Raw genomic sequence first — 25,483 nt, 5'->3', positions numbered from 1 at the left:
CTCTAGTTTTCCCAAAGCCCAAACAAAGGCAAGGCAGAGATGAGTGGGGTACAATGCGGGGAAAATATAATGTTTTCATTTTGATTTTCTGTGAACTGCAGACAGTTTCAAAAATGACAATGGACTTGCACCTTGATTTTTTACTTTTAAAGAAAATAATAACCGAGTGCTGAAATGGACTTGGGCATGACGGGCATTGCTCGGAGAAAGAGTGCAATGGAACGTTGTAAGTAGTTAGGCCACACACCTCATATTGTACTCAGTAAGGTGAGATGAAATAGTCTTGTTTTATGTTCACATTCACAGTGTATATTTTCCCATCTGGTCACTCCAAATTGTATATTTCACTGTAATTACACGGAGAAAGGATATTCAAAACACTGTAGACATGCTCTCCGTCTTGCCAAAAAGACGTGTGTTTGTTTAGTGTGGACAAAAAAATAGTCGGTGCAAATGGGGGGTTATCAGAAGGGGAGTTATCGCAGGCAGCCTAGCTATTATATTTCTTGCACTAGTGCGAATGACTGTTTATTTTGTCCTGCCTTATAACAAATCATTGTCCTTTTGTTTCACACTCTCCTTACGTTGTGTAAAAACACGGCCTTGTTTGTGTGGATTGCGACTGTATGCCTCTGGCTGTCTGTGGAGATAATTAAGGTTAAAGCCAAAACAGTGAAAAGCAGCATCTCGGGCGCACAGCTGTGTAAACGCTGGTTTCAAGCGAAACTCATTAAAGCCGAGCTATTTGTTTTCGTTTCTTTCCAAAAAGGGTTCAGTAAAGGTGTCCGCCAGCGTGGAATAACATAAGATGGCGGCATCATCTGGTTTGAGAGCCTTCTGTAAAAGAAAAGGGGGGGGGGGGGGGGTGGCTGAGAGGGGATCTTGCATGCCATCAGTGGCCTAGAATTGGAAACAGACCCAACAACAATGCGAGACACCCCTACACAGCAGCCAGTGTTCCGCAGGGGACGAATCCTGCCATGGAGATTTCTTCTGGCATTTTCTCTCATCCTGTGCAACCCCCCCGTCCTCCCTTTCTATTCTCCTCCTCTCCTCCTCTTCCTTTGGCCAGCCCAGGGCAGGAGGTTTAATTAAGGGGCATTGCTCACCGCCGCAGGGTGAAAGGTCACTGATGATATCCCCGCCCCCCCCCCCGCGCGCCCTCAGTCATCTGTAGGCAGAAACCTATCTCCTCTCATCAGGTGACTGTGCCATGAATAACTCGCCCATCAGAACGCGAAAGCGGCACTCGTCTCGCAGAGCTCGTAAATGTAGCGTGCAGACGTCTCTTTCTTTATGCGTTCGCTCCACCACCATCCACCTCCATCACCTATCACCAACCCCTCCGCCTCATCATCCCCCCCCCCCCCCCCCCATCCTCCCATCCCTCCCTCCCCTGCCTGCCTGCCTGGGCCAGTGCCCTGCGGCCGATCTCCCTCAGCAGGCGGGGAGTGCTGTGCGTTCCCAGAGGTGCCCGGCCGTAGCTGCCTCCGCTGCCGCCCGCCCGCCTGCCCGCCCGCCCGTCAGCCTCTGCTGCAGGATGACGAATGTGTGTGGGAGTGCACAGAGTTAATTACAGCTTCGCCTGCAACCTTGCCATCTCCTTTCACGTGTGTGTGTGTGTGTGTGTGTGTGTGTGTGTGTTCGCAGTGTGGGTGTATTTTTAGGTCCATCGGGGGAGTGTGTCTCTCACAAAAGCTGGAGATAGGCTTATAAAAACATCCTTTGTATATCTTTCTGTGTGAACCGCATGGAGAGTTTTCACAAAAATAAACAACATGAGATATATTAGAGAGAAAGATGAGTGTTTAATGTTGTTGTTATTGTTGTTGTTGTTGTTCTCTATGTAGGGATTTGTGTAAATGGCACAGACACAGAAAATGGCAGTGGCCGATATTTTTGTTTTGTGTACGTGTGTGTGTGTGGATGGGCACATGCTTCAGCTTAACAAAAATTTGTATGCGGCGCAAAACAAGGAGACATTTCTGCCTAAGATGTCTGGGGCTCCATTTTGTCGCTAGTGTGCTTCAGAGTGGTTGTCATGGCAACCCTGCTATTTCTGCCACGGTCTGAGTTTTTCTCTCTCTCCCTCCCTCTCTCTCTCTGCCTCTCGTGTTCTCTGTTTCTCTCTCTCCAGGGCTGCCAGACCGATCTCTTTTGGGGATAGGTTATTTTTAGTGCCCGTGCTGTTGTTCCTCAAGCACATCAAAGCCACATTAAGTCCATGTAGCACAGACAGGCGCATGGATGGGCATGGCACATGAGCTGGGGTGGGTGCCCACCGAATGGATTTGTGCCCACAGATCTCTGGTTGGAAATGTTATGACACTATCTGTGCCAGTCTAGAAAGATGCAGAGCCAACCTGCATGCCATCTTGGAAAGACAGCATCACAAATCGCTCCTAAGATCCAGTCACATTTGTGGCGTCACCTCTAGTTCACTAAATATCAACATTTTTCAACGCGGTGCGGTGAGATTTATGTGTCTCCGTGTTCACTATTTAGTCTACTCCTGGCCTTGACATAATCCTCGTCTGGAAAAAAAGGGGATGTCTCGCGCGTTAATGTCCATTTCAGCTGGCACAGACTGAGCCTGTGTGTCTGCGCCTGTGTGCCCTCTTCACCGTCCGTCTCCTCCCGCCCACCCCCCCGTGCTCAGACGCCCTGGCGAGTGGGAGATGTGTCTGGTGCCAAGCTGAAGTGGGCCCAGGGCTGCTGCCTGACACTCATGTGTCTGGGCATCTTCGTGCCCGACGCCACCCCTGCCCCCTTCCGCCTACCCCCCCACACACACACCACTCACTGTGCGCTGTGTACTCCAGCTCTCAGGGATACGGGGAGAAAAGACAAACCGAAAGCCAGCCCCCACCACCACCACCACCAGGCATAGCTGAGGTGGGAGGGATCGTGAAAGCTAAGCCCGCTCTGGGAGAGCAATACAGGGATTGTTTTTCCCCGTCCGATCCCCGCAGCCGGTGGAATTCCTGCGGCCTCTCCTCATTAAGGGTGAAGGCCGAGGAATGTCAGTGGGAGGCCCGAGACCTGATCCCAGACACCGCACTCCCCACTGCACCTTCTTATCTCCCCAGCCATGATGTCATGCTCAGGCGTACGCCTGGAACTGTAAGTCATGTTTACCCCAAACATCCAACACACACACACACACACGCACACACACACGCACACACACACACACACACACAGAGTTAAGGAGTTATTCACCTGGCGTTGTGATCAAAGAAGCTCTAAATCTACCATCCGGGATGTGGGAGAACCCCTCTCAGGCACATGAGATAATGAGCTTTAAAAATAATGTTTGGCTTGACTTAGGACTGTCTGTCAATGATCAAATGGAGCGAGGTTTTCTTTGTGTGACGTGCACTCAAGGAGATGTGAATGCAGAACTTCTCTTTTCTTTTTTATTCTCTCTTCTTTATGTTGTTGTTGTTGTTGTTGTTGTAAAAGCGGCCTGTGTATTCTTTTCCACTTAGTTTTTTCCTTTTTAAAAGCACCTCTAGCAGAGCACCTGCGAGGTTAGTGATCCTTTGGAGAGTGATTTGATTCCCCATCTGCCTGAGTCACTGATGTAATGGCAATCCAGGGTGCCTGGTCCCTGTGGTGATGCCCTTTCTGAAATAAATGGCAGTCTTTATTATTAACCAGCATCTTGACCTGCCAAGAGGGCCGTGTGTGTGTGTGTGTGAGAGAGAGTGTGTGTGGTTAGCCACGTATTACCTCGTAATGGATGGTGGCAAGCCTTTTATTTGAGGGCCCGAACACATATTTACAGCAGTTTGTTGGTTCCCTTAGAGACCGTGAGTGCTCTATCAGACGAGCCTCCCATTGTTAATGCCCTCAGTGATGAACGACACACCGTCGGCAACTCGTTGCCTGCTGCTCAGGTCTATTTCTGTTCACTCGCGCCCGCTCTATGGTATACGTGTTACCTCCGTTTAGTCAAATTGGTATCGGTGCCCTGTTTTAAAATCGGCCTCTGTATCGTGTAACCAATAGCAACCTTTCCAGAGACGTGCACATTTGTTTGGCAGTGAATTTCTATTCAACTCGGCCATTTGTTTTATTTTGTGTTTCTCTCGTCCCCCCTTCTGCTGGATTTACATTCAAAGCCCACCACGCTACCTTCAAACGTGTCCTGGCTGGACTGATTGTCTTGCCAGGGGGGGAAAACCCTGAACCAAAACAAAGAGAAAAACACTAGTCCCCGCTGATGTTTCCCAGATGTAAACACTGTCCGCTTGACGTCAGATAGCAGCTGAAAAAGCTGTTTTGTTGTTGTGTGTGACAGCAACAGTCGTGCACAAGCAGAATTCTGGACTTCCACCGTGAGGAAACGACTCTTGTTTAACAACGGTTTGTGTACTGTGCAGCAGTCAAGCTCTCAGACACAATGCCAGAATGATTTGAGGCCGTGTTTGCCAGATTTATGTTTTTGTCTTTGTATATAGCTTATAGGATATGTTTGGAATATCTGAGTGAGATGCAAACATCTCACCATGGCTGGACGCAGAAAAGAAAAACACACTGTTCATCTTGAAACCAAATTAGGCTAAATCATACGTCTGGGACTCAGATACACTACATAGCGAGCATGCAGATGTTATTATTTTGCTGCACTCCAGTTAACCACTTTCCTCTCTAGGTCTTGGCCAAAAACGCATGCCTTTGGTGAGCCAGCTCTTCTCAACCTCAGCAACATGGTTTGAAACGTCATCTGCAGTGTATGTAATTATAACCAAAACAATTTATGTTTTGTTAGCAATTTACTGGAAGCATTTAGAGAGTCGTTAGGAGCAGACACGAAACTTGTCGGGCATGTGTAATACTAGTGTCAGCCATTCGCCATTTTTTAAGTGTATACATACACACAAAAGTACGGCCAGCTCATTTCCTCAACCTGACGTTTCCTGGATCCTCGTAGTCGTTTGTCAAGGAGTTGCCGAGTGGAAAAAAAGGGGCCTGAGCGATACTGCAGAGCCGTGTTGTTTTAGAGGGAGGAGGCCCTTCTCGCCTCCGACCCCCCTGACTTGCAGGAAATTATTTTGTTGAGGATCTCCTTGGCAGTTAGGGCAGTTGGTGAAGAACTGTAAGGGCAATTCCATATCAGTTGGAACAGGTTCGACACCATGGTCCTCAGTTTTTCCTGATTTTTGGTCCAAATGTTCCTCCATGTCTCATTAGAAGAAAACCAAAATTTTAGCTGGGTATCTTGTTTAGTTTCTGAGATATGGCTCTTCAAATGTGGTTAGACGCGTCCTAAAAAAAGGCTGAAAATTCCTGTATTTAATGAGCACCACTTTTTTTTAAACCCCTCTCCTCTCTTAAGGCTACCATATTATTTTCTAAAAATTTGAACACTGAGGCAGTACCCTGTGTTGTTGTCCAAAATCACAAAGGAATTACAGTCCTTCCCACCATTGGAGACTTATTCATCGAAACAAACCCATATTTTTTTTGAAAGCAATGAAAAAAAAAACCTGTTTTTGTTCTCTTATGGTCATGAATGGCTAGCACTCACAGTTTTAAAACTCTACATATATATAGTCCATGAGTAAGAGAACATGTTGACAAAAAATTTAGAATGTTAGTTTTCGTATTTCGAGGCTATGAGCCTTCAAAGTTGGCCAAAATGTCGTTTTTTCCTAAAAATGCCACTTTTATTGCCTTTTTCCAAGGACAAGATGAAATGCAAATCCAACATTTCTTTTTTTCTGCAATAGTGTGGCACTTTGTAGATCATGTGAATGTGGTAGATCCAACCTGTCCATTTTAAGATCCCCACAGCACATGTCTGAAGTTAGAAAAAATGAAAAAATGTCTTGGCTGAAGCAGGTGTTGGTTTGATTTGTATGAACCTCTTAGAAGGACAATATGGGGTGTAAACCCATTTTGTCTTTTTGAGGGATCAGCATGCCATCCTGTAAACAGGATAACAATCTTATATCCCATTTTTACTCTTTATTGATCCCTTAGAATATGTCCAAAAGTTGTCATAAATGAAAAAAGGCGACTAAATTGAGGGGCTTAAATGGCCAAGTGGATCAAGTCACACAAGGCTAAAAATGAAATATAAGACAGAAGAGATACTGAGGGAGAACACTGTGAAATGTATAACCCCTGCTATGATGGCATTTGAACCCACTGTGTCCTTAACTGAGGTTCATTCTTATTAAACAAATTTCTTCTGCATGAAGCATATTGTCTCCTGGTTGCTGTTGGAGTTACCGTTGGATGCAGCATGCATTGTGATTTGTTCTAATGGTATCCCTGGACAATTAACCCGAGATCCACTTAGATAAACATAACCCTAGGACCAGTGAAAATCCTACACTTTTTGGTCATCCATATCCATCCAAAAGTTAAACCCTAAGGGGGGATTTTTTTATGTCACACAAAGTGGGTACCAATCAACTCCAAATGGTCTGAAACATACTCCTACACAATATCTCAAACCATGATTTTGGTCTCAACACTTGGGCAAATTTCAGTTTTTTATTTTTTCCCATTCGTTTCAATGGGAAATAGTTTTTTGCGAACAACTCTTGAACGGAAGGTCGTAGACTCAATCTGATTTGCTCCATCAGACATAAATCGACCATGAGGATCGAGCAAGAAGTGAATGTTTATTTCTATGACCTTCCGTTCTCTAGATATAGCCTTTTTAAAGTTTATTTCCTGTTTTAAACCAACTTCCGGTTATCACAGGATATTAGGGACACAGTGGGTTCAAAGGCCATCGTAACAGGGTTAAACATTTCACAGTGTTCTCCCTCAGTATCTCATCTGTCTTATATTACATTTGTAGCCTTGTGTGACTTGATCCACTTGGCCATTTAAGCCCCTCAATTTAGTTGCCTTTTTCATTTTTGACAACTTTTGGACATATTTTAAGGGATCACTAAAGAATAAAAATGGGATACAACATTTTTATCCTATTTACAGGATGGCATTCTGATCCCTCAAACAGAAAAAAATGGGTTTACACCCCATATTGTCCTTCTAAGAGGTTCATACAAATCAAACCAACACCTCCTTCAGCCAAGACTATTTTTCATTTTTTCTAACTTCAGACATGTGCTGTGGGGATATTAAAATGGACAGGTTGGATCCACCACATTCACATGATCTACAAAGTGCCACACTATTGCAGAAAAAGAGAAATGTTGGATTTGCATTTCATCTTGTCCTCGGAAAAAGGCAATACAAGTGGCATTTTTCGGAAAAAACGCCATTTTGGCCAACTTTGAAGGCTCATAGCCTCGAAATACGAAAACTAACATTCTCAATTTTTTGTCAACATGTTCTCTTACTCATGGACTACATATTTGTAGAGTTTTAAAACTGTGAGTGCTAGCCATTCATGACCATAACAGAACAAAAACAGTTTTTTTTTTTCATTGCTTTCAAAACAAATATGGGTTTGTTTCGATGAATAAGTTTCCAATGGTGGGAAGGACTGTAATTCCTTTATGATTTTGGACAACAACACAGGGTACTGCCCCAGTGTTCAAATTTTTAGAAAATAATATGGTAGCCTTAAGAGAGGAGAGGGGTTTAAAAAAAAGTGGTGCTCATTAAATACAGGAATTTTCAGCCTTTTTTTAGGACGCGTCTAACCACATTTGAAGAGCCATATCTCAGAAACTAAACAAGATACCCAGCTAAAATTTTGGTTTTCTTCTAATGAGACATGGAGGAACATTTGGACCAAAAATCAGGAAAAACTGAGGACCATGGTGTCGGACCTGTTCCAACTGATATGGAATTGCCCGTAAGGGGTTGGGAGGGGGGGTGGGTATCGTTGGGTGGTGTTTTGCAGAATAGTGAGTTTCCTCTAGTCTGCATTCCTGCAGCACCGTGGGGAGGCGTTCCTCTGCCGAGGCCGACGTCTCGCTCGTCTCTGGTGTTGGATGGCTTCTGGAAGCCTGGGGAAGGGAACTTTCTGCCCTGCCTACATAAACATGCTCATGTTCGGCTGTTCTTTCTCAGCGCAGTCTGATCCAAGGGTCTTTGGAGGATGCCTTAAGTGAGCACAGCAGCTTGTCTCGTCCTCATCTGTTGGAACACACACACACACACACACACACACACTTCAGATGAACAAAAAAAAAACAACAACAACTGGGAAGGTGATCTCAATCGAGAAATGTCTTTCTTTCTCAGACTCCCTATCTACCACGGTTGTTTGCATGCATGTAAATCCTTTTGTTTGTCCCATGATTAGGAGAGAGAGGACTAGAAAGCATTGTCTGTTGATGTTTGAACCAATCAAAATGTCTGACTTTAGGCTAACTGTTTTTGCACTAACTATACAGCAACTTGTGTATTGTATTTGTATACATATACTACTCATTGCATTAACAATCCAAACCAAGTATAAAGAGCTAGAAAGGTAGAGTAGTTCCATGTTAGCAGGGCACCCAGTGATTCTCCTCACAAGGAACACACACAGACACACAGGCTATGATACATTGAATAGACAGTTAGAGAGCTCTATTCTCCTCTTTTTGACTGCTGGAAGATGAACTGCTGACTGAAGCAGGTGTCTGAAGCTGATTGCCAATGTGTGTGTGTGTGTGTGTGTGTGTGTGTGTGTGTGTGTGTGTGTGTGTGTGTGTGTGTGTGTGTGTGTGTGTGTGTGTGTGTGTGTGTGTGTGTGTGTGTGTGTGTGTGTGTGTGTGTGTGTGTGTGTATGCGCACGCACCTTTTTTTCTGCAGGAAATGGCAGACTTCTGGAAGACATCCTTAACAACCAGCGATCTCCCGGGAGGAGCACACGGTCTGTTGGGGGAAAGCGGGTTGCTATGGCAACAGCGGAGCACCAAACAGACAAAAACAGGTAATAATAAATCACCGTGTTTTTTTTTCTCTTCTTCTTCACTAGATTCAGTTAGATGTTGCAGAACTTATTGGTTTTGTTTCAGAGCTTTATAAAAACTATATCTAAGATTTGTCTTTTCCTGGATCATGTAGGGACCCAATATTATTTTTTTCAACATCATTCGACGCTCAAGAAAGCTCCCCTCTGTGCATTCTGTCACACAGGGTGCACTATGAAAACCCTTCATAGTATAGGCCTGTTTGACGTGACAAAAGCCCACTGAGGCCATTGCTCGTAGAAATCTCAATGGCAAAATGACAAAATGACTTCTCTATGCGCACTACACAAATGACAGCCCTCGGATGGCTGCATTCCGTAACCATTTCCACTCGTGCTTTTGACAGTGCCACAGACAACAACAGCACATGGTTGAAAGCCAGCACTGTCTCCAATATTGCCCATATAATCTGTGATGATATTGTCTCTATTATATATATTTTTTTCACATATTGAAAATGAGTATGCAGGAACTTTCATGAAATTACTGATAGTTTGATTACATAATAATAATAATAATAAAGATAATAATGATAATCATAATTTTATGTGACCTAAGCAGCAGCATATCAGACCAACCCTGTGACTAATACCAGCTAAAACTGTACGTGACTCCGGGCAGGATGTTTTTCTTCTTATGCATCTATGCGGAGGTCGTCCTAGCTGTGCAACACGATGCTCTCATTTGCTTTCGATTGATTTACAAAGCGCCAGCATCGTTTATACCCATGGTATTTATACGTCAACATGAAGCAATCTGTACTTGTCGTTGCCGTTTCGGTGTAACTCTCATTTACAGCATGCTGACCTGATTTCCCTTTACCATCGAGACCTAATACGGTTAAAAACACGTTGGCTGGCTGTCAGCTGAAGGGGTTAACACATTTCGTTATCCCCACAGGTACAAAAACAGCTGAGGGAGGCAGGGAAAGGGAGACGGGGAGCGAGGGAAGAGGGAAGAGGGGAGGGTGGACGCGGCCAGCCATACATATGCAGTTTCATCAAGAGGCCGGGCTTGGCTTTGGCGCGGCGCGAGGGATATTAACATATAAGGAGACGCAGGAGGAAAGACAGGGCAGTAATTCACAAGGCCACTCTTATCCCCATGGCAACCGTGATGGCATTTATCAGCTCCATCTTTGGGAGAGGGGGAGAGAGAGAGAGAGAGAGGGAGGGAGGGCAGGAGGGAGGGAGGGAGGGAGGGCAGGAGGGAGGGAGGGAGGAAGAGAAAGAGAGTAGGGGGGCTAAAGTAAATCTGCATGCATATGGCGGCTTGCCAGCGTCTCAAATGAAAGAGCACTTTGAACCGCTGCCAGAGGGAGAGGAGGAGAGGCGCTGTCAGGCCTGCTTAATGTTGGCAGTTTGTACTTGGCAAGCCGCACCGCTTCCCAGCATGCCTTGCGCTGGCAGCCTGCCAAGCGCTTAGCGGAAGCTAAAAAGTTAACCCTTGCGATTGAGCGTCTCGGAGAAAAACGGGGTATTTTTCAGCTCGATGACTAGGAAAGGGGGGGGGCCTCGCGAGGCAATAGGGAGTTGTTTTTCCTTCCGCAATGACAGAATCTTTCCTTGCATTGCAGTGCGTTAAGCCCGCGAATTAAGACACAAGATGGCACTATTTCTTTCCACTCGAGAGGCTCGTAATGTTATTAAGTTTGCTCTGTGTGACTTTCATTGTCCAATTAGATGTAAGAATGGCAGTGCTGTGCTGCCGGTGAGCCAAATGGTGGTTTCCTCACAGTTTTTAAGTGTCCGCTCGCCTCCGAGAGACACTCCTAACTTTAACCAGGTCCACATGCGCAGGGCTGTTGAGCACTGGGCCTCTTTGCAGGACTCGACTGAAAAGCCTTTCATTTGCGGGGCCAAATACAAGTCAAGTGACATTCTATTATTAGTATGGGCATAGTTGGTACAAACACCCCTCTTCTCTCTGTCACACACACTCACACACACACATGCACAGTTTTTTTTCTCCCTTCTTCCACACTGCGTTAATTCTGTGCCCCGACGAAAAAGGGTGTCTGCTTCATTTTCCTGCTGGAGTCACAAGCTCGAAGGGAGAATAGAGAGCGGATTGTCTGCCGTCTTAGCTGACTCCATGCCCTGCAGACTGACCAGTCCTCCATTGACACTGAAGCAAAAAAAACATGTAACCCCACAAATCCCTTCACATGCATTTCCTCTGCTGCAGCCACATTACCATTGCACAGTATTGTGTGGTTGTAGTGTGGTGTAGTGTAGTCGTATATTATGTGAGTACAATGTTTTTTTAATGAAAAAACTGGAAAGTGTCAGTGCATGTTTTTGTACTTGTACTTATGTTCAGTGGCCATGGGTTTCAGCTCGAACCGAAAAGACTTATTATGGTCTGTTTCCAGAGTCGGGAGTTCCACTCTGTGGATTACCCCGGATGCTTGGTGCAGATTTGCAAAGGCAGAGAAAGTGCGTAGTGAGGGCAGGACTGTCCGCTCAGGGAAATATCATCGACGTTTGTCTCCCAAGCAGGCGTTGGTGTTGGTGCCCTTGTGTGTCTGCAGCAGCTACTCTTAAATGTGGAGTCCTCGCTGGTGCATTGAATGCAACATTGTTAAAGCGTGGATCGAACAGGGTGGGATGGAGGGGGGAGGGGGGGGTGCAGACTTGGCTAGCGCCATGCAGTGCTCTCAACTTTCTCTCTCTCTCTCTCTCTCGCTCTCTCTCTCTCTCTGCTTGGACAGAGCACACAGCTCAGCTCAGAGCCAGCGGTATGTGGAGACTGCAATAAATGGCTTTCCTTGCCCTCGCTCTCTCCCGCTCTCTCCCTCCCCTTCCCCCTTCCCCCTTCTCCCTGGCCCTGTTTTTCCACCCGTTCTCTGTTGTATAATGGGAGAATCTGGCTCTGCCCACAGGGTGTTGTTAATCAGAAGGGGTGGGGGGGAGGTGTCGTCAGTCTGAGAGGGTGGTGGGGTGGGGTGGGGTGGGGAGGGGTGTGAGAGTGAGGGACGGGGTAGGGCTGAGTGCTCTTGGCTCCCCGCTTTGGATAAACATTCTGCTAGAGGGTGAACCCTTTCTCACTGCACCACCCCCGCTCGGAAGAATGACTGGTTAGGTTTTTGACAGTGTAGTACTTTTGATGGGGCACTGTTTGCAAATTAACAGAGGTGTGAAATGCTGTTAAAAATATCCTGTTCTCAGTGTTACATAACCAGTTACTATGGTTCTTGTACAGGTCCTAAATATATTACGAAATGTAAAATATTATTTTTTAATTTTGTATCAGCCACATTTTTATTTTGTCAGATATGCGTGTCTTTATATTTGAAGACATAACAGACACGAAACAATAGGGGGAAATTAGGAAGCAGGGAATAGGCCTAAATGAGTTCATTATAAAAACTTGAAAATATTGCTGATGTAAGCAAAATTCATGTTCATGACACTCACCAAAAATGCATACGTCGGTAAAATAGTTGTTCGTGCTTCAGGCGTGTCATATAACACCAAGTGAAGCTGCGTCCATTTGACACTGCAAGAGATGTATCCCCTCGGAAGGCATGACTGCTGTGTGTGAGTGTGTGTGTGCTCGCAAACTGTAGCCTTCGTGTGTGTGTTTTCGGTGTGAAACGTGGTCAACGTGGTGCGTGTTGGTCGGTCCATTCAAAAGATTGGAAGGGAGTGGTTGGAGCATGCGCTCTTGGAGAGCAACAAGTGGCATGTCAGAAAGGAACTGCGGAACGTGGTGCCTACGTCATTGCTTCAACCAGGTGGCATTCCGAGGGGAGAGAGGAGACGTGGACGCACAATCAAAATTTCAACTCAGACAGGAACAGAATGTGAGCCGCGCGTAATGTAGGCAAAATTAATCATTCAACCCGATTCAGCATCTGCGCTTATTGCACGCGTTCGAAGAGAAACGAGAAAACAGGTTGTCTTTGTGCGCGGCGCTTCTAACCGGAGAGCGGGCTTTCCTTAAGAATAACGTGGATAGAGGATTCGCGAGAGGAGCATTCAACATGTCTTCTGCACAAGTCTCCTCGTCGAGGAGGCAGTCTTGTTATCTGTGTGATTTGCCCCGCATGCCGTGGGCTATGATTTGGGATTTTACGGAGCCGGTCTGCAGAGGTTGCGTAAATTATGAAGGTGCTGATCGGATCGAGTTTGTTATTGAGACAGCGCGGCATCTCAAGCGAGCTCATGGCTTCCAGGAGGGGAGATCCCCGGGACCAGCGCCACCGCCTACGGTGAAGACTCAAGCGGCTATGTCAGCTAAGGAAACGGTGCAGCTGAACCATGTGGACGGCTCTTCTAAACAGCAAGCAGGGCTTGATCGCTATTCTCTGAGTACAGAGAGGTCCCGTTTCGACTACTCCAGCATAAGCACCCATGCTGGACGGCTCCCGAACGGGCTGAGTGGACCTAATGGCTTTCCAAAACAAGACGACGGACCACCTGAACTAAACAGGCAGAGCCCGAACTCGCGTCGGAACCATGGGCTTGTGGCGGTCCCCAGTCAGATGAATGTGCCTCCCAACCTTCTCCCGCAGACCATGCTGAACGGCCCCCCTTCAGCTGCAGCCATAGCCCAGCACAACCTGGCCAGCAGAGCCCCACCGCCGTCCAGCATTGGGACCGCGCTGTCCATGGCGTCCCAGTCCATGTCGGAACAAGGTAGGAGACCCGGCTCCGTTTCCAGTACGGACCAAGAGAGGGACCTGAAGGAGAAGCAGCGCAACGCCGAGTCTCTGGCGGAACTTAGTGAAAGTTTGAGGAACAGAGCCGAAGAATGGGCCAACAAACCTAAGATCGTGCGAGAGACTTTGATCACACTCTCAAACAGCACCCCTTTTGATGTGAGGTTCAAAAAGGATCACTCGCTCCTGGGCAGGGTGTTTGCTTTCGATGCTGTTTCCAAACCTGGGATGGACTATGAGCTAAAAATATTCATTGAATACCCCACTGGATCTGGTAACGTGTTTTCAAGTGCGTCAGGAGTCGCCAAACAAATGTACCAGGACTGCATGAAAGACTTCGGCAGGGGGTTATCCTCGGGCTTTAAGTACCTGGAGTATGAGAAAAAGCATGGCTCTGGTGACTGGCGACTTCTGGGCGATTTGTTGCCGGAGTCGGTGCGTTTTTTCAAAGAGAGTTTGGGTGCGGAAATGTTGCCACAGCCCTACATTGATGCTAGCTGCCCGCTGTTACCCTCTGCACTGGTAAACATCCCCCGTGCCTTGCCATCAGCAAGTGCGCCCAGGACAGGCATGCGTAAGCGCAAAGCCTCCCCAGAACCCGACTCTGCCGAGGGAGCTCTGAAATTAAACGACGAGCAGCAGAGGCAACAGTGGATGGCTAGCCAAAGCGAAGCTATGAAACTGACCATGGCATCAGGATCATTCACTGCCTCGCACGGCGGACCACCACCTCTCGGACCGGGGCATTCAGTACACTCAAGTCGAGCCACACCGCCCGAGTCCGCTCCCCAGAACGGACAGTCGCCCATGGCTGCGCTCATGTCGGTCGCTGACACTTTAGGTAACGCACACTCTCCAAAGGACAACAACTCTGTTCATTCCACTACGTCTACTAGACACAACAGTAGTAGCCCAGTGTCTCCCGCCTCTGTGTCAGGACAACGTCGCCTGGCATCCCGCAATGGGGACATTAATTTGGCCGGAGCGCCCTCTCAATCCAGTGCCCATCCAGGCATGGAACAGGTCCACCCTCAAAACATTCCAGATTCACCCATGGCAAATAACGGACCACTGTGTTGTACCATTTGTCACGAACGTTTAGAAGATACACACTTTGTTCAGTGTCCGTCCGTCCCTAACCATAAATTCTGTTTCCCTTGCTCGCGAGAGAGCATCAAAGCACAGGGAGCAACTGGCGAGGTGTATTGCCCTAGTGGAGAAAAATGCCCCCTGGTAGGTTCAAATGTGCCTTGGGCTTTCATGCAAGGTGAGATAGCAACCATTTTAGCCGGGGACGTGAAGGTAAAAAAAGAAAGAGATCCTTAGATAGGCTTATACTTCCTCTCAGAAAAGTGAATTGAGTCGAGTATATTATTACATGTTGTGAATATTCAAACTGACAAAATAAGTCCAGTGTACAGAGGCATTTCTTTCCGCCATGTATTTCAGTGTTTTGAAACAAAGGTACAGTAGGCTATGTGATGTCACAGCTAATTTGAAGGCGGAGGTTGTGTTGGTGAATATGTCGACTGGGTAACGTTACTGCATAGCGTATGTTTTGACGGCAGTGTGTCTAGGTACGGAGTGAAAGCACTTTGCAATCACCGCTGCAGATTATCTTTATCCTCCTTTCCCTTTTCGTTTAGTTTACTCAATATCATGCACTTCTCTTTATAGATGAATCACAACATCACACGTGTGTTAAACGATTAACTTAACAAACGAATCCAGTACATGGTGACATAAGAAAAAATACGACACAAGGAACGTTCGTCAAAATTTCATTTTGTTAACCAGACGAACAGGGAACATTGTTTATGTTAATTTGAACTCTTCATATTTTGATATGTTATTTACTAAGGCGATGTTTCATTTTTATCTTGTGGTCTGAAAACAAAACAACTATATTTTACTACGTGTTTTTTCATTATCTCCTTTCTTTTTGCTTTGATGATGCACGGATGCTTAAAGGTAGAGCTAAAATACTGTACATGAACGTAAAAAGCTCTGTTTGTTTATACATTTCTGTAGTTAACAGAAGACTTGTAATGTGCCTTGGAGCTGAGTAAATTGTAATAAATCCATTGATATCACTTTTGTCAGCATTCACTTTGTTCTAAATTGGTTAACATTTTAAATCAAGCAACACGCAGTAAGTGTATCACTGGGGCTCTGAACATGCATACTTGCCATTCTTTTAAGGACACAGACAGTGATACAACCAGACAGAATCAGGGAGTCAGCAACTCCTCATATATGTTAACTGAGGTTTCTTTCAGACACCAAAATAAACACTAGATAGAGAGCACATGGTCTATTATGTGGTGGTCAACAGCCGCATTACAATAAGGTTTGTTTGCCTTGATCAGACCAAGCATTCCTCAGTAAACAGTCAGACCCAATGCAGTATTGCTAATGAAGTGCTATTATAGTAGAAAAGCGTCTTTTGATGAGGTGAAGCCATGTATGCCATGCTCGTACCGCAATACAATCTGGGGTTGCAGGGATTTTTTGTGCCTCAGTCCGTGTTATGTGCCAGTGAAAGGGACTGAGGTAGATTAAATGCTGTCGGCTGGAGTGTTATCGTGGTTTGTTAAAATGTAAACCCCTGTCTCAGCCCTCCTGTCCTCCCTCCCTCCCTCCCCAAATGTTGGATTACCTTTTAAAGTGTATGACACGCTTCTTATGTCAATATTTGCAAACACATCCGTGCCCACCTTGACACTGTGGCTGGTGCTGTAATGGAAAGCAATTACTTTCACCATGTGCAAGATCACGTTTCTGGGGAAAATCTAAGCACTTGTTTTTTTTCTCTCGGCGAGAACACAAGCAGTCACGCAAACAAGTCCCAAAAAGGTGTCTTTCAGCAGGGAAAGAATAGAGTGGCAGTAGCTCCCCAAGCCAAATAAAAGTCCATTGCTCTCAGCATCTGTGTAATCAGCTTGATGGTTGATCACAGCCGTTTGTTGGATCTTTTAGTGGGTGATATTTGTTTTTTTTTCCCCATCTTTTGTGATTTTGTCCAGTGTGAATATTATATAAAAAGAGCTTTTTTCAACGCGTGGCTTACAACCATGTATACATGTTAAGTCAGAGTTGTGTTGTATAAACCAGGTAGAACGATAACAATTCAGTTTTATCCATTTAAACCGCTGTGTGTGTGTGTGTGTGTGCCTCCAGCGTGTGTAGTATAACAATAGCCTTGATGACCTGTGGAAAGATAATAACATGCTGAAGTCAAGTAGCTTGCTGACATTTTTCCGCCATTGTGCATGTGTTATACTGGAACTCTGTCAGTGTGAAAATACATAGCAATCCCCATTTAGATGTCATCACATGACTGTCAACGCCAACTGCTATTGGCTGCTGCTAGCCGTGGGTGTTGAGGGGTGGTGGTGGTGGTGGTGGTAGGGCGAGACACACAGCCGTTTACTGCATGCGTGTTGCCGTAAGTCAAGCTAATGTTCCCCTAGTCCCTGGGGCCGTCGAGACAAATGGCTTGTGGTGTAATTCTCTCATGGCGGGGAGCCACACAAGGCCTCGGGACCTAATAACAAGGGAGTTTAAGGTCAGAGACCGGCCCTGGTGCCAGGCTGTTACACACCCTCAGGGTTCAGCCCCACACCAGACTATCAGATTGGCTTTATGTCCACGCACACACACGCACGCACGCACACACAAAGTGAGGATGCCAGGCATCTGCCATTGTCACTCTCCTGCAGTAATTACATTTGCGCCCCATAGACACACACACACACACACACCACACTCTTTGTTTTGAAATTCGGCTTGAAACAGTGGACCTTAGCACGGCGTAAGCCGGCCTCTTTTCGACGGAGATCGGAGGTGCTGCGCAGCACTGTTTGGCCAGAGCCTTCGTAATGCGCCGTGCCCGTGTCTGTCTGTTGTCACATGGTGCTGTAGCGAGGTGCTTTCCGCAGTTGCTCTCGCTCTAAATGGAAACACTGGCAAATGGTCTCCGTCTGGTTGTTATCAATACGCAGGCTGGAATTCACCCCTTCTGTCCAGCACCACACTGAATGCCTTTCTTTCTCCCTCTCCGGCCCTTTTACCGCCATTACTTAGAGGGTGGGAGTGTGTGTGTGTGTGTGTTTGGGGGGGGCGGGGTAGTGTTGGGGGGGCTTCAGGGGTAACTCGAGACTGCAGAGCTCTCCCTGGTTTCACAAGAGTCCGCAGGAAGAATCGGGGCTCTGTGTCGGGGTGTACTGCCTGTCTTTCAGCGTGGGATTTCTGCACTGCTGAGGGAATGTAATGGCTCGGTTAGAGTAATTGAGCTCACATCAGAGAACGATAGAGGCTGAACAAGAGGCAACGAGCAAGCGAGAGAGAGAGAGAGAGATTGGATTCGGTGCAGAAGTGCTGAGTCTGTTCGGAGGACTCATTTTTCCTGTCAGTCTGACGGCTCCTGGCGCTAACCGAGGCCCGGATGGCTTGGCCCCCAGAAAGTAGCCCCCACCCACCCCTCCTCTGGGCCCAGCATTGGCTTGATGTTCTTTGGATCTCCCATTGCCTTTTGATTTGCTTAATGCTCAGATGATCCACTCAGGAGGCGTGAAGTGGAGTTACCTGCTTTGTTAACGTCTCGCCTGGCAACCTCTGCCGTTCTCTCGCATTCCTTTTGTTAAGCGTCTTTTCTAGTTGACGGCCCAAACATTTCAGTAAATTGCCTAGAGACGGTGGTCAGCAGAAACATGATAATGGTTCGGTCGGGAGTGGCGGCGTTGTTGTCACAAAAGCCAGGTGTTGCCTTTGGACTGCACTTTGTTTGTTGTTTATTTCTCTCCGACTGAGACGGCCGCTATTGTCATGCTAAAAGAAGACAATGGTTAAGGTGCCCTTGGCTGGCTCAGCACTCACTTTGGGTTTCAGGTTGCAGCCTGCATGCTAAAGAGACTCACAGACACCCCTGAGAAAGCACTTTGGGGGGGGGGGGCAGAGAGAGGAGAGGAGGATGAGGTGGAGGGTGGTTATTCTTCCTGTTTATCCTCCCATCCCTCCAATCCCTCTCTCATTCTCCCGTTTGCGTGCTTGGAATGTGAATCCCACACATCCGTCACACCCTCCTTCTCCTCCTCCTCCTCCTCCTCCTCCACCACCACCACCTCCTCGCTGGTAAGCCTCGGGTGGGTGGGTTGGGTGGGGTGGCGGCGGGTTCGTTGCTTTTACGCCTGAGGCTGACACTTCTTGGAGCAGCTTTTTTTTTTTTCGCTCAACAGTCGCTAGCTCTTAACACCGCAGGAGGTGATATTATGAGTCTTTTTTGGGTCGGACTAGCTTGTGCCGTCGAGCCGCAGGTCACGGCCGATACTCTTAGAGAGGCTCTGGCGCAGGCTCTCGTGTTGTGTCGTGGGGTGGTGGCGCTGTCGGTGGGGGGTTATCTGGAGTGGAGGTGGGATCAGATGGCATTTAAAGGCGACGGATGCCATCAAAGACGGCGAAGTAAACGGAACGAGAGCGGAGTAAAGAATGAGGGAGAGACACCGTCTGCTGCTCGGGGGAACACACATGAGGCTGTAAACTGAACCAGTTGACACGGGGAGGTTCGCCTACTTGGTGATCGTAACAGTCTTATTTGTTTTCGACCGAATATATCTGTCATTTTGCCCAAGCAATGTCAGCGATTACATTCATTGTTATACTCTGGAAACAGTCCCCCCCCCCATTTGATGAGTTATGAAATATGAAAGTGTCAAAACATATGACCTCATTTGACACACCAGTATCTCCTCCCGTTTCATTTGTGTGTCCCACTGTAACAGAGTGATTTACTGTAGCAGTTCAGCGTTCTTGTGCCCACTGTAACCACACAAGCACAACACGCACAGACACAAACAGAAGCTTGCATCAGCTAAGCTGTTGTCGCGGTGAAATCACTGCAGCCAGCCTGCTAACCCCCCCTACACCACCCCTCCCTTCCTCCCCTCGTCCTTCTTAAAGGCCCCGGTACAGTCCACGCACCCGACTTGTCGTGCGACATGTTGACGTCACGGGGAACGTTGTAACCATGTATACTTGCGCGTGGTAGTCGCGACACAATTTGCAGTATTCTCCTGAACAGAGGCACGGTATCATTGACGTTAATGGCAGTAGCAACTAGCTTCTTTGCTGATATTTCAGACTTAGCTTGCACAACTGAAGGATTAGCCTACCATCTCGTTTATGAGATGAGTTTGTGTAGCCTAATCTCCCTAAATGGAAAGAGTTTTTTTTTTTTTAGGTCTTGCAGATATCCTTTGGTTGAAAATAAATCTCTTCCTTACCTTTTGCTGGAATGCTTATGTGCCTCGGTCCTAGTCATTTCCCCCTAATTCCTCCTGTTGCAACTCTCACTGGTAACTTCGTTAACTTATCCAACGTAGTTCACGACTGTAAACAAATCAGTCATCCAAATGGCAACTCTCGCTGCAGCCTATAGCCAAGTTAACTTCCCACTTCTCAAACTTACTATTATTCCAACTTCATGACTACAGTCGTTTTAAAAATGAATGGGCTTATTTAAGATGTTAGATAGGCTATATGATAATGCCTGAATGTGGTTTATGTGGTTGATGACTGTAGAAGGACACTGGCTCCGTGAGCTTGGCTTCAATCTCTTCCTAGTTGTCGTGCGAGGTTGGCGCGCGCGGCTGATATCAAATGTTCGGTGCGCGACACGTCCGTGCGCGGCTGAAATGTGGCGTGCGACACAGGAAATTACGTAATTTTGACGTCACATTGTCGCGCGACAGGTCGGGCGCGTCGAGTATACTTCTAGCTTTACACTGACCAGGGGAAGCCACCCCCGCCGCCGCCACTGCTGCTACCCCCCCTCTCAACCACACGCCCCCTCCCTCCCTCCCTCCCTCGCTTCTTGGCGGGAGAAATTTCCAGCGGATAAAAATACAGCCACTCCAAAGGTTACTCTGCAGTGCCACAGCCGAGACCCGCCGTTGCCCCTGGTAACCAGCCTCTTTCAAAACATCATTTATTCAGGAATGTGCGGATACAAAAGGGGAGGTTAACCCTGCGTGTGCCATTCTCTCCCTCCCCTCCTGCAGAGTCTGCATTAAGACTATGGGCTCTGTGCAGTGACCCAGTGCCTGGTTTCTGTTTTGGACAGTTTTGTCCTCAGTGCTTCTATTCGCTGTTATTCATGCTATTCAGTCGTGTGTTTGCAAACACTGCAAATATTACAAAAAAAAGGGTGTGTGTGTGGGGGGATGGCCATGTTTATGCATTCTGAGAAGAAAAATGCACATATAAGGAAATTAAAAGAGGAAACGTTCTGCGATAAGCATTTTTTTTTTTCATCGAGTCCTATTCACACAGGAATATTTACAATACCTGGAGAATGGGGTCACCCATCCACAGAGGGGGTGGGACGAGGGGGGAGTTGGAGGCGAAAAACAGCAGAGAAGGGCAGTTTTCTATTCTCTCTTCCCCGCTGCTCGCTTTCATAACTCCTAATGTATTATTCAGCTCCTTCTGCATGTTTTTCCCTCCCTCCCTCAATTTCTGTCTCCCTATCTCCCCCTCTCCCTGTATAGTGGAGAGAGTAAGGAGGGGGGAGGGGTTGTGCAGAAAGGGTTATTCCCTATTTTGTGTGTTTTTTTTTTTCCTTTTTTTTTTCTCATTCACCGTGCCTCAAAGCGCAGCCATTTATAGACGGTGATGTCAGCACTATCTTCCATAGCCGCGGGCCTCCTCCACAGTTAATGTATGCAATCTGCTGCATTCCAGAGCGGAGAGTAAGCCGAGCATGGAGCCTCAGGCCAACCCACACACCCCCTTCCTCCTCCTCATCCTCCTCCTCCCTCCCTCCCTCCCTCTCCCTCTCCCTCTCCTGCTCTCTCCATGCTCCTGCCCCTCAAAGCTGCAGAGAGGAATTGATTTTTTTTTTCACTCGTCTTTTCGTTCTTTTTCCTCTCGCATTCCCACCCTTCTGTTTTTCACTTTTTTTTGCTGCCTGTCCGCAGTCTCTGCCAAGTACACGAAGAAAAGATTGTAGGTTGCAATCCAGCTTTTTTTTTTTTGTCAGTGTGTGTTTTTGACATGGCGTTAGGGTTATTTTTCAAGGGTGGATGTATTTTCCATCTGTCCCCAACAGTGTGTGCGCAGTTGTCGTGAATTCTTCACCAGCCGCGTGTGTATCATGCGTGTCCAGGTGGCGGTGTGATTGTTTGTGTTTTGTTGACTCAGCAAATAGTCGTCGTCATGCCCCAGAATGCTTTATTGTTCGAGACGGCTTATGTTCAAGTGGAGGTATGGAAATTGGGCAGCAGTGTTTGGCTGAGGAGAGTCTTCTCGTGTTGTTTTGGAAAGAAGACGGCTTGTTTGGATGAATGGGAGAGAAGAGGAGAGGCCTGTTCTTGGCACAGTCCCAGCTGTGTTGTTGCTGCTCTCCATTTTTTATCGTAAAAGGTCTCGCGTCTCGGAACAGAGTCCCCATTTGCATTTCAAGGGTGCTGTCCCTGCCTGCTGAGGCTCAGCTTATTGCAGCTATTCTCAAGATTCCCGCCAGAAATGGGGTCCTTTAGGTCATTGTGGGGTGGGGTTGGCCGGGGGGGGCTGTGTGAGTGTGTGTGTGTGTGTGTGGAGGGGGTGGGGGGAGGTTGCGCGGCAGCTGAAAAAAGGGACTGTGTTGTTTTTCAACCCTTTCAGACAGCCCCTCTGTCTTTGTTAGCTCTGAAAATTCTTCTGCCAGTTGTACTGTGCCTCTTCCCCTGCGGCACAGAAGAATGGCGGTTTTTAAAGTCAGCGAGGGTGCAAAACGTGTGAGCACATGCTCCGTGTTTATTTATGACTGCGCTCGGCTTGCGGTCTCGCACATATAACGGTACAGTGTGTCACGGAGTCACCGATCTTTGTTTCGCTCGGAGAAAGCGCATGAATAAACAGAAAGCCGGAGCACTTACCACAACATTCTTTTGCAAAAATTCTGCAGTGGAACAGAGACAGCGTTTGTGTTTTTTTTTTTTTTTTTTTTCTAAATACGTAGGCGGGCGGATGGAGAGAGGGAGGGAAGGAGGGAAAGGGTTAAGCCTCCGGGCTTGTGGCTGCGCAGCGCTGCTGCTGCTGCTGCTCGTTGGCAGGCTGACCGGAGAAATGTAGCTCCTTTCATTCTCAGGGTTGTTTACACGAGCCTCTGGCAGCCATCTTAGTGCAGCGCTCATCAGCCACTGGTGAGGCTGCACTTCTCCGGTTTCTCCCGCTCTCCTGGAGCGACCAGTTCAGACGACCGCGGCGCGCCCTCATCCATCTAGCAGCCCCCCCCCCCCATCCCCATCCCCAACCCTCCCCCTCTACCCCCCCCCCCCCCCCCGCCCCCCCCCCTCCCACACACACACACACACACGCACACCAGCATGGTAATACACACCCACATGCACACATTTCTATCTCCAGCTCCAGACAGAATCTTGAAACCCCTCTCGCGGGCTGCTCGTCGGTGCTGCTTTTAGCCCCGTGCGCTAATGAGCCGTGTGTTGTGTTTGCTCGTGTGTTCTTTGGCTCATCTGGAAGCCGGGCGGATTTCTCACTCGGCTCCCTCCATCTCTCTCTCTCTCTCTCTCTCTCTCTCTCTCTCTCCTGCGCGCCCATTGTTTCGCTCGCAGCCGTTCCAGGCCTATTCACCTCCCCTTATTGTCCTTTCAAACCACTTCCATGCCTCGAGCCAATCTTGAAGAGGAAGCTTTTGTGCGAATTGAACATGAAACCGCGGGCATGGAAAGTGTGTGTGTGTGTGTGTGTGTGTGTGTGTGAGTGTGTGTGTGTGTGTGTGTGCGTGCGTGCGTGCGCTCGCGCAGACACGTTGAAAGGTAAAGCGAAGACAAAAGAGACTGCATCAGGGGCTGCCTTTGTTCTTTGGCATTTGACTCGGGTCCAGCTCCGCAAATCTCGGTGAGGCAAAAACCGCCAGCCAACTATGAACAGGGGCTGCCTGCCCCCCCCCCCCCAAGCACACACACACACACACACACACACACACACTCACACAATGGGCTAATCCGCCCCGTATCCCTCCAAAAGGGGGGGAAATAGCTTGAGTCATACCGCACTGCTGTGTGTCTGGGGAATTGCTGTAATAACAGCCACTGAAAGGTGGTCGTCATAATCTGTCTGGCCCATTACCTAACAGCTGATGCACATCAGAATAACAGCCATGTCTGTGGCAGTGCTGCGCTCTCGCTCGCTCGCTCTCTCCCCCTCCCCCTCTCTCTGTCCTTGAAGCAAATGCCTTTTGATCCATTAGCATATCCAAGGCCTCTAGTCTCTGTGACATTTCAGACGTCCAGTTAGGTCCTTTTCTCTCTCTCTCTCTCTCTCTCTCTCTCTCTTTCGCTGTTTGCAGACGACGAGTCAATGGATGTTTTCCTGTGGAAACTGGAAATGTCTGAGGACTGTCACCCCCCCCCCCTCTACCCCTCCACCCCCAGAGCCATGTTGCTGACCTGATCTTTGTGATCTTTCTCTTCTTGTTTGGCAAGGGGATGGTTGCGGGGGTGGGGGGGTGGTAAGGGTGCGATGACTCACAGGAAGCGATCGATCGTGGTCTCCTGGACCGTTGTTAAATTAATTTTCTGCGGATCAGCTAATCTGAGCAGGCTGCTGTGGATCATTCTTTATCACATAACACATACTTACCCTTTCAGGTATAATCAATTCCTCATCATAACCACACAACAGCACAAGTCTATCATTTTGCAGACTATTGACTCCTCCAGCCCTGTAATTTTTTGTTTGCCTCTTTCCACAATTTTTTTCCTTCTATCTGGTTGGGAACAGTGTGTGTGTGTGTGTGTGTGTGTGTGTGTGTGTGTGTGTGTGTGTGTGTGTGTGTGTGTGTGTGTGTGTGTGTGTGTGTGTGTGTGTGTGTGTGTGTGTGTGTGTGTGTGTGTGTGTGTGTGTGTGTGTGTGTGTGTGTGTGTGTGTGTGTGTGTGTGTGTGTGTGTGTGTGTGTGTGTGTGTGTGTGTGTGTGTGTGGGTGTGTGTGTGTGTGTGTGTGTGGGTGTGTGTGTGTGTGGTGTGGTCGTTCTCACCCATCTGCACTTATCACCTGGCAAGACTGTGAACGGCTCGCCCATCAGGGCCATCTGTTAGGAGAATGGGTCGGGCGGCAGTGGTTCATTAAGACGTGTGAGGAGCACCTTTGCTGTCAACAGATGTGTCAGACTCACTCTCACTGCTACTTTCAATGAAAGGGTGTGTGTGTTTTTGTGAAAGAGCCAATATGCAAGTAACGGAGTATCAAGTGCTCAGTTTGCAAAGTCAAATCCACTGCAAAAACAATTACAGAGTGACGTTTTCAAGATGTAGCCACACTGCAGTGGTTGTTTTCTGAAAGTTTTGGGGAAAAAATAACCAATGTTTTGGAAAAGAATCCCCAATCTGTGATCCAGATTGCACCACATGCATCACAATTGCTGAAACCCTGCGAACCAAAAAGAATTTGATAAAGCACCCCGTGCTGAGCTGATTGGCATGGTGCCAATTTAGTGAGAATTTAGTGTGAAAGAATACATTCGCCGACACAAAGAATTCAGATTGGATCTTTTGGGCTTCAGGCATCCTGCAGCCCCGTCTTTTTTTTTTTATTTTCTCCCTCTCTCTCTTTTTTTTTGTCAGAGGAACTGACCCTGACCCCTCCCACCCCTCTTCCTGAAAAGAAAGGAAAAGAAAAAGTGGAATGGTATTTCCATTACAAAAAAAGTGAAGTATCGCCGTGCCCTGAGAGAGAGGCCAGTCAAAGCATCCTGTCTCTGAGCTAGAGAGAGCGAGAGAGAGATAGAGATAGAGAGAGAGAGAGGGAGGGAGTGAGAGAGAGAGAGAGAGATGGAGAGAGAGAGGGAGGGAGGGAGGGAGAGAGCGAGAGAGAGAGCGAGAGAGAGAGAGAGAGAGAGAGAGCTGGCCCGTTCCAGTC

General features: G+C 47.6%; 2 protein-coding genes across 2 annotated transcripts in view; both read left to right on the top strand.

Annotated features, from left to right (window-relative positions):
- Positions 1-25,483, top strand: part of kiaa0586 (KIAA0586 ortholog) — a 130,064-nt gene that overhangs the window by 3,409 nt on the left and 101,172 nt on the right. Inside the window, exon 10 of the mRNA XM_062523447.1 lies at positions 8,737-8,857. Within this exon, the coding sequence (XP_062379431.1) occupies positions 8,737-8,857 (121 nt within the window). The remainder of the gene's footprint in view (positions 1-8,736; positions 8,858-25,483) is intronic.
- On the top strand, positions 12,564-15,656 carry irf2bpl (interferon regulatory factor 2 binding protein-like). The gene has a single exon (XM_062522628.1). The coding sequence runs from the start codon at positions 12,886-12,888 to the stop codon at positions 14,887-14,889; it is 2,004 nt and encodes a 667-aa protein (XP_062378612.1). The 5' UTR covers positions 12,564-12,885; the 3' UTR covers positions 14,890-15,656.

The sequence above is a fragment of the Sardina pilchardus genome, chromosome 20 (genome assembly GCF_963854185.1).
Source record: "Sardina pilchardus chromosome 20, fSarPil1.1, whole genome shotgun sequence".
NCBI lineage: Eukaryota > Metazoa > Chordata > Actinopteri > Clupeiformes > Clupeidae > Sardina > Sardina pilchardus.
This window is presented reverse-complemented; position numbering and strand designations above follow the sequence as displayed.

Excerpts from the sequence above, each read along its gene's own strand:
- irf2bpl (XM_062522628.1), top strand. The coding sequence starts at position 12,886 with ATGTCTTCTGCACAAGTCTCCTCGTCGAGGAGGCAGTCTTGTTATCTG.